Raw genomic sequence first — 16,438 nt, forward strand, 5'->3', positions numbered from 1 at the left:
CTCTCCCTTCCTGTCTGTCTGTCCCTCTCTCTGTCTGTCTCTGTCACACAAAAAAAGAAGGATTCTTTGTTCAGCTCAAGTTCTTGTTCCACTTTGATGCAAATACTTAAACAGGATAGTACAAAAATAGCTTTGCAATTGTTTGTATGGAAAATAACAGTAATTAATAAATAATAATACAAGAATAAACTGTGTTTCATGTACTCACAACTGTAAGCCTACTTTTGCCCCACCCTGTATATACTTACTATGTGCCAGACAAATGTTCTAAGTGAATAACATATTATTAACTTAACTCATTTTATTCCTTAGAGGTGAGTACTATTATTACTCTGATTTCATAGATAAGGAAATAAAAGTTCAGAGAGGTTATGATGTTCTAAATAATTACCTAGTGGAGCCCAGTTTTAAAACTAAGAAGCTCGACTTCTAGCTGAAAACATTGGATAATACAGGCATTGCATTATGTGTGTTTTATTTAAAAAAAAATAGTTCAGACCCTGGCCAGTTGGCTCAGCGGTAGAGCGTCGGCCTGGCGTGCGGGGGACCTGGGCTCGATTCCTGGCCAGGGCACATAGGAGAAGCACCCATTTGCTTCTCTACCCCCCCCCCTTCCTCTCTGTCTCTCTCTTCCCCTCCCGCAGCCAAGGCTCCATTGGAGCAAAGATGGCCCAGGCGCTGGGGATGGCTCCTTGGCCTCTGCCCCAGGCGCTTGAGTGGCTCTGGTCGTGGCAGAGCGACGCCCCGGAGGGACAGAGCATCGCCCCCTGGTGGGCAGAGCGTCGCCCCCTGGTGGGCGTGCCGGGTGGATCCCGGTCGGGCACATGCGGGAGTCTGTCTGTCTCTCCCCTTTTCCAGCTTCAGAAAAATACAAAAAAAAAAAAAAAAAAAAAGAAAAAAAAAAAAAAAAAAATAATTCAAAACAACAGTCATCAGGTCCATATTCAAAGGAGAGTTTAGCAAATAAATGAATTATATACATTTTAAATAAAAAATTGTTTAAAATATCTAGTTATCATTTTATATGATTAACTAATCAGCCACTGATTCTAATTAAATTACAAAAGAAGTTTTCTTCTATCAAAAAAGTAAACTATTGAATAAAAAGAGTGTTTTCTCATAAGAGAAAGGATAGAATTTGACGTTAAAACAACAGAACAGTCTTTTCAATAAATGGTGCTATGACAATTGAACATGTACATGCAGAAAAAATGAGCCTCAACATATACCTTACACCTTTACACAAATTAACTCAAAATGGATCCTAGACCTGACTATAAAACACAAACTAAAAGAAACTGTTGAAAAAAATATAGGAGAAAATCTAAGTGACTTCATATTTGGAGATGAGATGTAAGATATATCACCAAAGGCACAATCCATGAAAAAGGAAAAAAAGATAAATTGAACTTTATTAAAATTAAAAATTTTTGTTCTGTGAAATACATTATTACTAGAAGGAGAAAACAAGCCACACAAATTGGGAAAAAATATTTTTAAGTCACAGACCAGATAAGAGCTGTATGTATCCAAAATATGTAAAGAATTCAACTATTGCCTGACTAGGCGGTGGCATAGTGAAGGGAGCGTTGGACTGGGACACAGAGGATCCAGGTTTGAAACCCCGAGGTCGCTGGCTTGAGTTCGGGCTCATCCGGCTTGAGCACAGGCTCATCAGCTTGAGTGCGGAGTTGCTGCTTGAGTGTGGGATCATGAACATGACCCATGGTCGCTGACTTGAAGCCCAAGGTCACTCGCTTGAGCTCAAGGTTGCTAACTTGAGCAAGGGATCATGTGTTCTTCTGTAGCCCCCTGGTCAAGGCACATATGAGAAAGCAATCAATGAACAACCAAGGAGACTAAGGAGCTGCAATGGAGAATTGATGTTCTCATCTCTCTCCCTTCCTGCCTGTCAGTCCCTATCTGTCCCTCTCTCTGTATCTGTCACACAAAAAGAGAATTCAACTTTTGTTAATAATGCTAATAGGAATATTTTGTCCATAAATTTTTGCTAAGTTTTTGACCATTAAAACAATTATGATAGAGTTCTAGAAGGACAATTCCTAGACCAGAAAATGACCTAGTTACAGCAGGCATCGTAACTTTTAAAAAGTGGCAATTTTTCATTTTTTGTGATAAAAATTAATCTGTTAAATCCAAAAGAAGCACAGGAGGTAAAGAACAAGAAACACTGCAAAGGAAATAAAGACAGTTAAACCAATTGTTGAGTAAAAGCAGATAGAGGATTTGGAAACTAAAGAAACAATAACTAATCCTACTATAATATATATACTTATTACTGTGATAAGGTGCCAAGGAATTGCAAAAATTGTTAACATTAGTATTTTAAAAGGAAGAGTCAGGCCCCCTTACCCCGCCTCTCTGAAAGGAATAAAAACCCTCAGAAAGAGATTAAAGGGGCAAAAGTTAGTTAGTAACTAATCATAGTTCTCTGGAAGGATAAAATTTATCTGAAAACATCCTCTTCCCCATCCTTAAGACCCTTTAGGAGACAATGTTTACATATCTTAATTAAAATTCCTACACTGATTCTAACTCTTCCTCTCCTCCTGGAGTCCTGAGAGTGACATATACCTCTAGACACAGGGATCAGGAGCCCACTCCCCTTGCTTGAAAAAACTGCATTCTGTAACATTTTATATGCTTTCTAATAATCATCCCTTTTGAAATTCTTTATATGTATAAAGCTTGTAAACTAAAGCAAGGGGGGACTAGTTTATTAGGTTTTCCTACTAAGCTAGCCCCCAACACTTTTAGCAAAGGTAATTTCATTCAGCTTCTCTCCTTATCATAAGCTAAACATTTTGTAGCAACAGAGATGGGGGTAGACACTAGAAAATTTGGGAATGTTTTTGCTGGGTAAGTAAAACAATTATCACTACTGTGTTATCTTGTGGTCTAGATGTGTAAGAATGCTTTTTCCTTTTAATAGGTCCTATAGATAGATGTTGTAAGCTTGTTAGTAATTGACTATTGTACCCCAACCAGTACTTGATTTTGTATAAAAGAAGATTCAGAACTGTAAGAGGGCCTACATGATTTGGGACCGTGTCCCATGTAGCTAGCTAGCCGGCTAATTGATAAACTCCTCAAATTTCTTCTGTAACCTGCCTGGTGTCTCTATGTAACATGCAGATTGCAGTACTTTATAACACTACATGCATGGCACTATTCTAAGGACTTCACATATATTAACTCATTTAGTCTATGACAACCATATGAAGTATTATCAAATTATGCCCATTTTATAGATAAGGAGATTGAGGCATAGAGTGGCTTAAAAAACAAACAAAAAAAAAAGAAAAAGAAAAAGAAAACTTCCCCAAAGTCACACCGCCAGCAAGTAAAAGGTGGCATTTGAACACAAGGTTTGGATCTAGTCTATAGTCTCAAATATAATATTATACTGTCATCATAATTAACAAGGATTCCTGAAGTGTCAATTATATACAAGGCATTGTATAAGATATAACATGAAAAATAAGAGCGTTTTGCTCACAAGAAATTCATATTATGGAAGAAACTTGCAGCTAACTTGCTTTGGGAACAGATAAAAGAACAACTGAGCCCATGTGGAGAAAAATCTCAGGTTTCAAATGAAAATGGAGATTGTATTAGTGGCTTGAAGAATCCGCAAGTGTGATAAGGATGTAAAAAACACTCAAAAGAGGCTAAATTTTAGGTAACTTGGTCATTAATGGCCCTGATCATTAAGTAAATAAGCTTTGAAAAAATTGGTTTCAGGCTAATTTATTCCATTTAAATCAATTTTAGATGACTGTTTTTGTTTTCATTTGTTTAGAAGGATTGGTTTTATGGGAAGGCCTCTTGAACATCTACTATATATGAAAACAAGTGAGAGTCTGAGGATACTAAGCTGGGTAGTAGTTGATCTCTGCCCTAGGGCTGTGGGTTGGAATCACCAGAAGAGCTTGTTAAAACACACAATAGGCCTCACTCCCAGACTTTCTAATTCACTAGTTTAAGGGTGTGACCAAAGAATTTTTATTTCTAACAAAGTTCCCAGGTGTTGAGGTGATGCTGTTCCTGCCTGTGGGGGACCACTTTAGGAAAACCACTGCCCTAGAGGAGTCACAAACTAACTGGGAAGGGTTTGGAAGAACCTTCACAGCTGAGTTTGTAATGGGAGACCAAGGGGAAGGGAATTCTGGGTGAGGTTTGGCATTTCCCAGCGCAGGGACTATCAGAGAGGGTTCTGGGAAAGCAAGTGGTTGTGGATGTTTGGAAACTAGAGAAGACTTGCAGTGGACCCAGAAGAAAAAGCACTCTTGCCTGCCAGGCTAAGGAGCTTGACTTACTGGAGTCCCTGCGATTGAAGAATTTTAATCAAGACAAGAGAGAAACTGTAATAATTTCATCACAAAGAGCTCCTTAGATACCCATAGAAGTTAGTGATACCTGCCTCACTCTTGAAAAAAATAGAAAAATAGAAGTTAATAATGCAATGGTACTAAAGGCAATTATTTCTAAATGCTCTTTTCCCAAACAAAAGTCTGGAAGTGGGCTGCATCTTCCCTACAGAGGGACTTTTATTAGACATTTTATATTAGAAACTCAAGACAAATTTATTTAATGTTGTAACAATATTTAGAAGGCGAAAGACTTATAGGATCTGAAGAGAAACCAGAGTATGTAACAATATTTAAATAAAAGCATTTCTATTTCTTTTTCATTTCTGGTTGTAATTACCTACTTAGGAGGTGAATATAGTTGATTTTTCTAGGTAAATTTTGACATTTAAAATAATGCATAAGCATAAGGGGTAGGAATTTTCATTACTTAGGTTATTTTGCTGTTTAGTATAATGTTATCCAGCAGGATTTGTTCCATGTTAAGTATCAAAAGAACTTGTAAAATATTTAAATTTCATTAAGGAATTAATGCTAGCATAATAATAATATACATTTATCAGGGGTCATACTCAGACATAATGCTGGTAAATATTTCAAAGAGACAGATAAAGCTAAGAACAAATTTGGAATAGAAAAAGAAAACAACTGGAAACCATTTAGAGAACATTCATGTTCTAAATAAAACTATGAAACAAGAGAAATTTTTGTGCCTACTAGTCAAAAGCTGTAATTCAGAACTGGTGTCAGCCAGCCAGCCACCTGTACTGGTGCTTAGCCTGGAAGAGGTTCCAGGCATATCTGGCACTGCCAAAGGTGGAGTGTGCTCTGAGAGTTGAATGCCACAAAGGGAAACTTAATTTCCACAGCAGTTTGAAATGTAACTGTGACTGTTTAATTCACATGAACAATAGATGCGAAGGGAAACTGCTGTTCAAAACACAAAAGATGAAGAGAGGTATATATCCAAAGCCAAAAAAAAAAAAAAAAAAAAGAAAAAGAAAAGAAAAGAAAAAGAAAAGAAAAAAGAAAATCCAAGAGAAGATCAAATGAAGTGTGGAAAGAACCTTCATTTCTACTTGCACATCAGTTTTCCTCTATAGCAAATAGCTTAACTCCAAAAAACTGAGAAAGACAATGTAAATGTAATAAGGAAAGAAAAAGAAAGGAAAACAGATATAGCAAAAGTGGATCTACTAGCAAAAACTTAAATTTCCCTTTTTTTTTCAAAACATGTTTAAAAATAGCAATATTTTTTTTAGTAAGAACTATTTTGTCAATTTCAAAATGGGAAATCCAATAAAATATAGCAAAGAAATCTCAGTATTTCAGATCCATTTAAACTTTGTTTATTCTCCACTTCTCTCTCTCTCTCTCTCTCTCTTTCTTCCCAGGGTTATAACAAAGGGAAATTATCTTTTAGCCCTGGAAATAAATGTGAGTTGGCACATTTAAAGACTGCAAAGTCTTGCTAATGTTGATCATAATATTTACTATAGACTGTTTATAAACCAGGATGCTAAACTCTGTAGTAACCAGACATTTCTTATCTGGCTTAGTCTTGCATCGTTTCCTGTTAAGTATTTACTATACAAATGACCTACTTATTTACTGATACAGAAAAAGAGCATTGCAGAACCTCTTTGTTCTGGGGAGACAGAGGGCTCAGGGGACCAAGCAGTAGTTTGGGGAGACAAGGTCAGTGCACACTAACCTGCCTTTGCCATTCCATGCCTTAGGGATCTTAAGCAAAGCATTTATACATCCAGTCATTCATTTAATCACTCCCTTTTGAAATCAAAGGGGACACTACAGTAGTTGTAAGGAAAAGCTAACTAAATAATATGAAGAAGTTTTGCCAACATAAATTGCTTTATTTAATAATTCTTTTAGATATTAAAATATCATATATTTATATAACTTACTTGTTCCATCATATTTTTTATTAAACTATTCCCTGAAAATAACTAGGAAATTAAAAAAAAAAAACCTTTAGAGATATCATAAAATCTTTTAGGTTACTAGGGTCAAACAAACAAACAAAAAACCTGTTTCAGAGTCCAAACTGGTATCCTATTTTAAATATTATTCTGATTTCAAAATAGAATAGGACTAAGGTTTATTTAATGTATTCATTCAGCAAACATTTAACAACTACCTACAATGTGCCAAGAATATGTCTATCCCTTGAAAAATTAGGCATACATGATGCTCTGGATACAATAAAATAATAAAATGCAGGTGAAGTGAGAGAAAATAATTTTCTGCCGAATGCCCATAAATGTAAGTCATATGGTAAAATTTACTTTATAAAGTAGAGAATAAAAATTTTCAGCCTGAGAATCACCATTTACTGAAATGTCTGGATAACAAGTATCAGTTTTGGACTGTTAATATAATACATTAATGTTTTTTTAGTAGCAAAAGTAATACAAATAATTTGAAAGAGTGTAAAGTAAAAATGGAAGTCTTTATTTAGTAATCTCATTCCTTTGAAGTAACCACTATTAACATGTTTATTCATCCAGATTGTTTCCTATGTACTAAATTATAATAGGTGACACAAGAAAATAAAAATTTCCAAAGTACTGGGAAATTTGACAGTCAAAACTCATCTATAGGCCCTGGCCAGTTGGCTCAGTGGTAGAGCGTTGGCCTGGCGTGCAGAAGTCCCAGGTTCGATTCCCGGCCAGGGCACACAGGAGAGGCGCCCATCTGCTTCTCCACCCCTCCCCCTCTCCTTCCTCTCTGTCTCTCTCTTCCCCTCCCGCAGCCGAGGCTCCATTGGAGCAAAGATGGCCCGGGTGCTGGGGATGGCTCCTTGGCCTCTGCCCCAGGTGCTAGAGTCGCAACAGAGCGACACCCCAGAGGGGCAGAGCATCGCCCCCTGGTGGGCAGAGTGTCGCCCCTGGTGGGCGTGCCGGGTGGATCCCGGTCGGGTGCATGCGAGAGTCTGTCTGACTGTCTCTCCCCGTTTCCAGCTTCAAAAAAATACAAAAAAACCCAAAAAACAAAAAAACTCATCTATAATTGATAAGAATCCAAGAGAATCTTTAGTTAAACAAATATTGCCAACAGTATACCGCCAACATTGTATGCCTCTCTCAGGTGATCAGTTGTCTGTTGTGCTTCTTTGCCACAGTAGTGTATGAGTAGCTGGGTACAGAGAACATTTCCATTCAACCCTTTTCTAGTTCTGTTGATGTTCATAAAAGTAATAAAGAGTTGAAAACTTCAAAACAATCACAGTATCAAAATTTGATCATCACTCTTCACATCCTATTAATAATTCCTAGACTTGAACTTTGTGACACCACACATTGTGTATTACCAGCAGGGAGACTTTTAACATGCCCCATTTCTCAGCTGGTCCTCTCATTCTACTGACGTCTAAGAAATCCTCATAATTCTGGCCTCACATGCACAGGTTAATACTTATTCCTTCAATGAGTATTTTTGAACAACTGCTTTATGTTAATGAACATTTAAGAAGGAATATCCTGAGAAAACATTAAGGCCAAAGTTATCATTTTATAGACAAGAAAATGGAGGTCCAAGAGGTGAAGGTATTTTCCTAAAATTGACTGGTTAAGGAAGAGTCAACTCAGAACGTGGGTCTGTATCCAGGTTAGGGAAGGAAGCTTCTAGGAGATTTAAGCTCCCTAAGAAAACAACGATATTTGAAAATAAAAAGCCATTTTAAGATAAATATACATAATAATTAAGTACTTAGCAATCTTTTATGACTTCTAAGAAATATATAGCAACATATAAGAAACATTAAAGGCAAGATGAATAATTTAGTCTCCTTTCTGAGTAAAACACTCTATATGCCCATGTAAACCGCTCATAAGATGTTTTAGATCAAGATTTTCTGACAGGTAAAACAAAAGACAATGCAAAATTCTAGGAGCAGACGAAGGGCCTGCTGAATTTACTAAGTATCTAAGATCAGGCTTTCTTGTCAATTATATAAAGGATTAAATGGGTGCTGAAACATATTTCTATTCTAGTGCTCTCTTTCTGGTACATCTTAAGTCTTCAAATGTTTATGCATTTTTAAAATTAATGTATTTTAGGAATAAAAATATTACAGAATAAGAGCTGATAGAGATTTTAATCCAGATCTTAAATGACCTTACTTAATTTTCTTACCTGATTGTGACATTGTCATACTTCCTGAGTGATAAATATCCAATTCATAAAAACCCAGGATGTAAAAATAGACGGTTAGACAACCATTTAAAAAATAAACTTTTGTAAAAAATATTTTTGTTAGTTGGGGTCCAGTCTTATGTGAAAGGTATAAGAACGAGTTTTAAATTTCTGATTTTCAATTTGCCTTTCAGTATGGCAGACTTATGAGACTTCTGCACTTAGAAGATGTATAAGACTTCGTCTTATGTGACTTAGACATATACACTGCTCACAAAAATTACGGGATCAGGGAACGTGCAGATATTCCAGTACTTTCAGCCTTTTGTATGGTGCGTTTTCACCAATGAAATAAAAGTTGGTTTTGCATCTCATTTGCATAATCAAACAACTTTCTTTGGGTTGTCATTTGCTTTTCTTATATTCTTGTTCAATAAAAAGAATCAAGTGCTTCTTTTTTCATCACTTTATAGTCATTTTGAAATATCCCCTAATTTTTGTGAGCAGTATATGAGACTAGTGAAGACTTTTGAGAAAATACATTATAAAGTCTGTAATTCTTTCTTCATTTTTACTTTGTCATTTCCATCTTAACCTTCTATTAAAAAACGCTCTCTGATAAAGAGTTAATAACCAAAATAGATTAAGAATTCATACAACTCAAAAGAATAAAATAACACTGATTTAAAAGTGGGCAGAGGCTCTGAATAGACATTTTTTCCTCTAAGAAAACCTAACAGATGGCCAATGGGCACACAAAAAGGGGCTCAATATCACTACTCATCAAGGAAATGCAAATCAAATCCACAGTGTGGAATCAACCCACATCTGTTAGAATGGCTATTACCAAAAAGATGAGAAATAACAAGTGTTGGAGAATATGTGGAGAAAAAACCCTTGTGCACTGTTGGTGGAAATGTAAATTGATACAGCCACTATGGGAAACAATATGGAGGTTTCTCAAAACATTAAAAATAGAACTGCCACATTATCCAGCAATCTCACTTTGGGTATTTCTCCAAAGGAAACAAAAACACTAGCTTGAAAAAATATCTGCACACCCAGGCCTGACCTGTGGTGGCACAGTGGATAAAGCGTCAACCTGGAAATGCTGAGGTTGCCGGTTCGAAACCCTGGGCTTGCCTGGTCAAGGCACATATGGGAGTTGATGCTTCCAGCTCCTCCCCCCTTCTCTCTCTCTCTCTCCTCTCTCTCTCTCCTCTCTAAAATGAATAAATAAAATAAAATAAAATAAAAAATATCTGCACACCCATGTTGTTGCAGCACTATTTATAATATCTAAGATATGGAGACAACCTATATGTCCATTGGTAGAAGAATAAAGAAGTGTTTGTAGGCCCTGGCCGGTTGGCTCAGTTGTAGAGTGTTGGTCAGGCATGCAGAAGTCCCGGGTTCGATTCCTGGCCAGGGCACACAGGCGAGGCGCCCATTTGCTTCTCCACCCCTCCCCCTCTCCTTCCTCTCTGTCTCTCTCTTCCCCTCCCGCAGCCAAGGCTCCATTGGAGCAAAAGATGGCCCAGGCGCAGGGGATGGCTCCTTGGCCTCTGCCCTAGGCGCTAGAATGGCTCTGGTCGTGACAGAGCGATGCCCTGGAGGGGCAGAGCACCACCCCCTGGTGAGTGTGCCGGGTGGATCCCAGTCGGGCGCATGCGGGAGTCTGTCTGACTGCCTCCCCGTTTCCAGCTTCAGAAAAATACAAAAAAAAAAAAGTATTTATATATATATGTACAATGAGGTATTAATGAAAAGAAAAAGAAGACAGAAATCTCACCACTTGTGAACAACATGGATGGACCTTGAAGGCATTATACTAAGTGAAATAAGTGAGACAGAGAAAGACAAATACCATATGATCTCCCTTATATGTGGAATCTAAGAAGAAAAAAAAAAAACTAAGCTCATAGATACACAGAACAGATTGGTGGTAGCCAGAGGCAGAGGGCTGGGGAGAGCAAAATGGATAAAGGTGGTCAAATGCACAAATTTCCAGTTATAAGTAAGTCCTGGGGATGTAATGTACAGTATGGTTATTATACATAGTTAACATTATCATAATTTAAAAGCTGCTAAGAGAGTAGATTTAAAAAGTTCTTATAATAAGAAAAAGAACAATATGCAACTATGGGTAGTGGTGAATGTTAACTAGATTTATTGAGGTTATCATCTCCCATTATATAGATAAATTGAATCATTATGTTGTACACCTAAAACTAATACAATGTTATATGTAAATTATATCACAATAAAACAACTGATTTCTATTTATTTACCTTGACTTTAAGAAAGTATAACTTCCCCGTGTTGTTTCCCTGAGATAAATATTGCAATATTTCCTTTGAATAAAGAGGTCGTTGTTATATTTATTTAAAAATATAATAGCCCCTTAACTTGCCAATATTTTGATACCTGGTCTTAATTCATTGTCATAGACAATTGGAAAAATGTTCTCACTCGAATGCAGTTTTTGAAATAGAACTCATTAGAGAGCTGTATTTGGATTCAGTGAAATAATTTGAATCTACAGATTCTATCTCCGGGGTTTCTCCAGATCCTTTAAGCAGCACCATGTGCACTAGATTTTACTAACTCTGAATTCTATATGGTGAAAAGTTTAGTCCTACTAGATAACCATGTAAATCTAGACTAATGTTCTACACAAGGATTTAGTGAATAATATTTTTTTTATTAAGTGAGAGGCAGGGAGGCAGATTCCCGCATACGCCCTGACCGGGATTCACCCCACAAACCACAAACCCTCTACAGGGTGATGCTCTGCCCATCCTGGGCTGCTGCTCCGTTGCTTAGCAACTGAACTATTTCAGCATCTGAGGCGAGGCTATGGAACCATACTCAGCACCCTGGGGCCAAATTACTTGAACCATTCAAGCCATGGCTGTGGGAGAGGAGGAGAAGGAAGAGGAGGAGGAGGAGAAGGAGGAGAAGGAGCAGGAGGAGGAGGAGGAGGAGAGAGAAAGAGAGAGAGAGAGAGAGAGAGAGAGAGAGAGAGAGAGAGAGAGAGAAGGGGAGGGGAAGGGGAAGGGGAAGGGGTAGAGAAGCAGATGGTCACTTCTCTTGTGTTCCCTGAACGGAAATGAACCTAGGGCTTCCACACACTGGGCCGACACTTGACTGCTGAGCCAACTGGGCAGGGCCGTGAATAATATTTCTAAAATAAAGGTTGTGGTTTAGAAATTTCAAGATAATTAAGACCACTTTATTTTACTTTATTTTTAAATATTTTATGTATTGATTTTAGAGAAAGGCTATATAGAAAGAAGAGTGGGAGAGGAATGGGAAGCATCAACTCATAGTACTATAGATACTTTTCTTATGTGCCTTGACTGGGCTAGCCAGGGGTTTTGAACTGGCGACCTTAGCATTCCAGATCGACATTGTTATCTACTGCACAAGCACAGGTCAGGTGAAAAATCTCTTTCAGATGTAAATATAAATAGCCTGATGAAATAATGTATATCATAAAGAAGCAGAAGGATTGTGTCCTAAAGGTAAGAGTACCTATATTTGAGTCTTATGTCTGTCACACTTAAGCAGGTCTTGTGAATTTACAGATATCTTTTGGCATCTCTGAGGTTTTTACTTGCTAAATATGATAGTTATAACTATGATTTCATCAAAACGATGTTGTTGTAAAAAACAAATGGGCTGATTACACATTAAAAAGTTTTGTAGCGTGACCAGGTGGTGGTACAGTGGATACAGCGTGAACCTTGGATGCTGCAAACCCAGGTTTGAAACCCCAAGGTCACCAGCTTGAGTGAGGGCCCACCAGCTTGAGCATGGGGTTGCTGGCTTGAGCATGAGAACATAGACATAACTCCATGGTCCCTGGCTTAAGCCCAAAGGTCGCTGGCATGAAGCCCAAGGTTGCTGGCTTGAACAAGGGGTCACTGGCTCAGGGGGAGCCCCCTAGTCAAGGCACATATGAGAAAGCAGTCAATGAACAACTAAGGTGCTCTTTCTCTCTGTCTGCTCCTGTCTATCTCTCACTAAAATAAAAAAAATTAAAAATATATATATAAAATTAAAAAAAAGAAAAGCTTCCTGTAAAGTCTTTTCTCCATACAATCAAGAAGGCTATACTGACAGCTTGTTTAAAAGAGAGAGGAAAGAGCTTTTAGAGCAATGAGAATTGTTAGTACGAAAGGTTATAAGAATGGTGTTGAGGGAGTAAATCAGGCAAGGAAGATAAAGAACAAATATTCTTAACAGAGAGAGAAAATGAAAATGCTTGCAAAAAGAGAGAAAAGTAATGAATTGGGGAACTTCAGATATCTCTAAAATCAACATTAAAGAAAGAGATATTTATGTCTGTGTCCATCTCTGCCACTGGAATTTTAGCTTCTTAAAGCAAGATGCTATATCTTATCCATACTTGTGTCTCCCAGAGCAACTAGCTGAGCTCCTTGATTATAGAAGGACCTCAATGGGTATTGAGTTGAACTTCAATAAACTTACCTGTACTCTACCAGCAGGCTATGAAACACAGTGATAGTAACAAAGTAAGACAAATCTCAATAAGTATATACTGTCTTATTTATCCATTCTTCAAATTCTTACTGAGCACCATATGTTGGGAAGGCTTGGAGGAGAGACCAATGAAACGTTTGTGTCAGGATTCTGTTTTTCTTTACAAAAATAGTTATATTTTTGTAAATATAACTATTTACAGGTCTTCCAACTTTAGCATTAGAAAAATTTCTTGATAATCAGGAGATAATTGAGCCACATGGTCCTGCCTTTTCCCCCTTCCTTTCCCCAGCCATTGGGATCTTTAAATTTAAACTGATTGACACTGAGATAACCATACTGGGGTGGGGCAGCTGGAGGAGGTGTCGGTCCTCCTTCTGGCACTGCTCCTGCTTCCTGTAACACAGCTAAAATCGTTTACTTAAGATTGGGAGATAACAAAAGATAAATATACCTAAATAATAGCATGCATTTGTATAATCTGTGCTGAAGTTATACCTTGGCTTCAAAGCTCATGTGCTGGATGGGAAAAAAAAGAAAATTAAAAACCAAAGAGATCTTTATCTATGTCCTTCCTTCTTGGCTCTCGACTTGCTACCATATGGTGAATCATGGGAGTCGTCTAATCATCTTTAACAGTCATTAATCAAAAGTACATTTTCAAACATTCTGACTTGACTTTTGGAGATCAAATCTCATTTTATATTTATTGGGGGCCCACCAAATCAGTAAAATTTTCCTGTCTGAGGATTAGCTCTTTCCTTGGCAATTATCAACAAGAATGCCCTAGTCCTTCACATTGCATAAGCTGAACATTTTCTCAAGACATACACACATATAGTAACAGATGAAAAAGTTAGTCTATACTATGAGGGTACGATACACTTTAGCTTTTTTTTTTTCTATTGATTTTTTTTTTTAGTGAGAGAGAGGCAGATAGAGACAGAGCAGAGAAGCGAGAGAGATGAGAAGCATCAGTTTGTAGCTACAGCACTTTACTTGTTCATTGATTGCTTCTATTATGTGCCTTGACCAGCTGAGCCAGTGACCCTTGCTCAAGTCAGCAACCTTGGGCTCAAGCTACCAACCTTTGGGCTCAAGCCAGTGACCATGGAGTCATGTCTATGACCCCATGCTCAAGCTGGATGAGCCCACACAAAGGCCAGTAACCTCAGAGTTTTGAACCTGGGTCCTCAGTGTCCCAGGTTGATGCTCTATCCACTGTGCTACTTCCTTTTTCTATTGAGTTTTAGAGAGAAAAAGGAAGAGGGAAGGGAGGGAGGAAGGGGGAGACAGAGAGCGAGAGAGAAAGAGAGAGAAAGAGAGAGAAATTGATTTGTTGTTCCACTTGTTTATGCATTCATTTGTTATTTCTATGTGCCCTGATTGGAGATCTAACCCACAAGCTTGGCATATTGGGATGACTCTAACCAACTGAGACACTGGCCAGGACTATATGCTCTAGTTTTTTCTTTCATTCCTAATTAGGAAAATGGGTTCTGTATCTATTATAAAAGTAAGAATAACATAAAATAAAGTTTGTTAATTGTGACCAGCCATTGCATCAATTTCCATATATATGTCATAGAGGAAAAAAATCCTGTATGTATGATACTATGTACATAAAGTTCAAAATTTGGCCTGGCAGTGGATTGAGTTTCAGCCTGAGATGCTGAGAGCCCCATTTCAAAACTCTGAGGTTGCCAGCTGGAGCACAGGCTTGTTGGCTTGAGTGCCAGCTTGCCAGCTTGAGTGCAGGATCATTGACATGATCCCAAGTTCACTGGCTTAAACCCTAATTTGCTGGCTTGAGCATGGGGTCACTCACTCTGCTGTAACCCCTGGATCAAGGCATAAATGAGAAAGCAGTCAATGAACAACAAAGGTGACAAAATGAAGAAGTGATCTCCCTTCCTGTCTGTCTGTCCTTAACTGTCCTTCTCTCTGTCTCTGTTATAAATAAATAAATAACGAAAGTAAAGCAATTATGAGTTGATGTTTCTCATCTCTCTTCTTCCCCTACCCCTTCTTGTCCCTCTTGTAAAAAAAAAACAACAGTTAAAAATTCTAATCTTCAACCCTTTGGCTCAAAGCCCGCTGTGAAGGGAAGGGGGTTGTAGGGAAAGGATAGAGTAGAAAAAAAAGCTACTCTTTTCAAATGTCTCCTATGTGCTAGTATATATAGTTCCAGCAACACTCACAAATATCTCATTGGGTCTTTACAACAATCCTATGAATTCAGCTCATTTTATAGATGTGGAAACAAAACACAAAGGTTCTAAATTAGGAAGTCTGTTCATGTTTGGTTTCTAATTATTGTGCTGAATTAGATTGAACTCAGCTTAATGTAGTAACTCAATAGATATTTACTGTGAGTTTACTATGCATAAGCATTACAATGTATCATAGAGGAAACAAATTACTTCCAGCCTAGTAACGGAGAAAAAAAACACTCCACTAATGAGGAGGTCATTCATATCCACTGATACAATATTTTTCAGATGACAATAGGAGGGGTGAAGGCAACCATCCTGTGGTTTAAAAAGTGAATGTCTGGTGAGGAAAAATAGGTAATTGACATGTAAGAGTACACTCCCTGAACATGTTCATTCAGGTTAAAAAATTTTAAACTCATTTAAAAATTGAATTTGCTCAGTTATATTGAGTCATTCATTTAGAGACAGCTTGACGGCTGAGGTATTAATTAGAACCAATTGTAGTACATCCAAATCTAATACAGATCTCTACTTTAAAAGGCAGAGAGAGGAGGAAGTGGGGACCAGTCTCCTGTTTCCAGAAAAGAATTGTTTCAGAAAAATCAGAAAGAAAGGCAGTTAGGAAGAAAAGTGGCATCAGTGGTAGGAAAAGAATCAACAGAAAGAGAGTGACTGCCTGACCAGCCAGTGGCACAGTGGATAGAGCGTCAGACTGGGAGGACGCAGGGGACCCAGGTTTGAAACCCCAAGGTTGCTGGCTTGAGTTCAAGGTCTCTGGCTTGAGCAAGGAGTCGCTGGTTCAGCTGGAGCCCCTGGTCAAGGCACATATGAGAAAGCAATCTATAAACAACTGAAGTGCCACAATGAAGAATTGATGCTTCTCATCTCTCTCCTTTCCTGTCTGTCCCTATCTGTCCCTCTCTCTGACTTTCTTTCTCTCTGTCACAAAATAGAAAAAAACAAGAAAGAAAGAGAATGACTACTCTAAGAAGTAATAAAAACTTAACTGTTAATATATTGTCTGGCTAAGCACACGGACTTGAATAAATATCAGTAAGACCTGGATTTGGCTCCTGATTACCTTGAAGAAAGTTATTTGACATCTTTGAGTCTCAGGTTTCTCATCTGCAACATGGGGAAAGATAATACTACTACTTACCTTTATGT

The 16,438-nt window shown here is 37.8% G+C and overlaps 1 protein-coding gene across 1 annotated transcript in view; it reads right to left on the reverse strand.

Moving 5' to 3' along the window:
• Positions 1–1,594: 1,594 nt before the first annotated feature.
• LOC136306625 (uncharacterized) overlaps positions 1,595–16,438 on the reverse strand; it is a 31,533-nt gene continuing 16,689 nt past the window's right edge. The window contains exon 4 of the mRNA XM_066233080.1: positions 1,595–1,812. Within this exon, the coding sequence (XP_066089177.1) occupies positions 1,774–1,812 (39 nt within the window). The 3' untranslated portion in view covers positions 1,595–1,773. The remainder of the gene's footprint in view (positions 1,813–16,438) is intronic.

The sequence above is a fragment of the Saccopteryx bilineata genome, chromosome 5, assembly GCF_036850765.1.
Source record: "Saccopteryx bilineata isolate mSacBil1 chromosome 5, mSacBil1_pri_phased_curated, whole genome shotgun sequence".
In the NCBI taxonomy this organism is placed as follows: Eukaryota; Metazoa; Chordata; class Mammalia; order Chiroptera; family Emballonuridae; genus Saccopteryx; species Saccopteryx bilineata.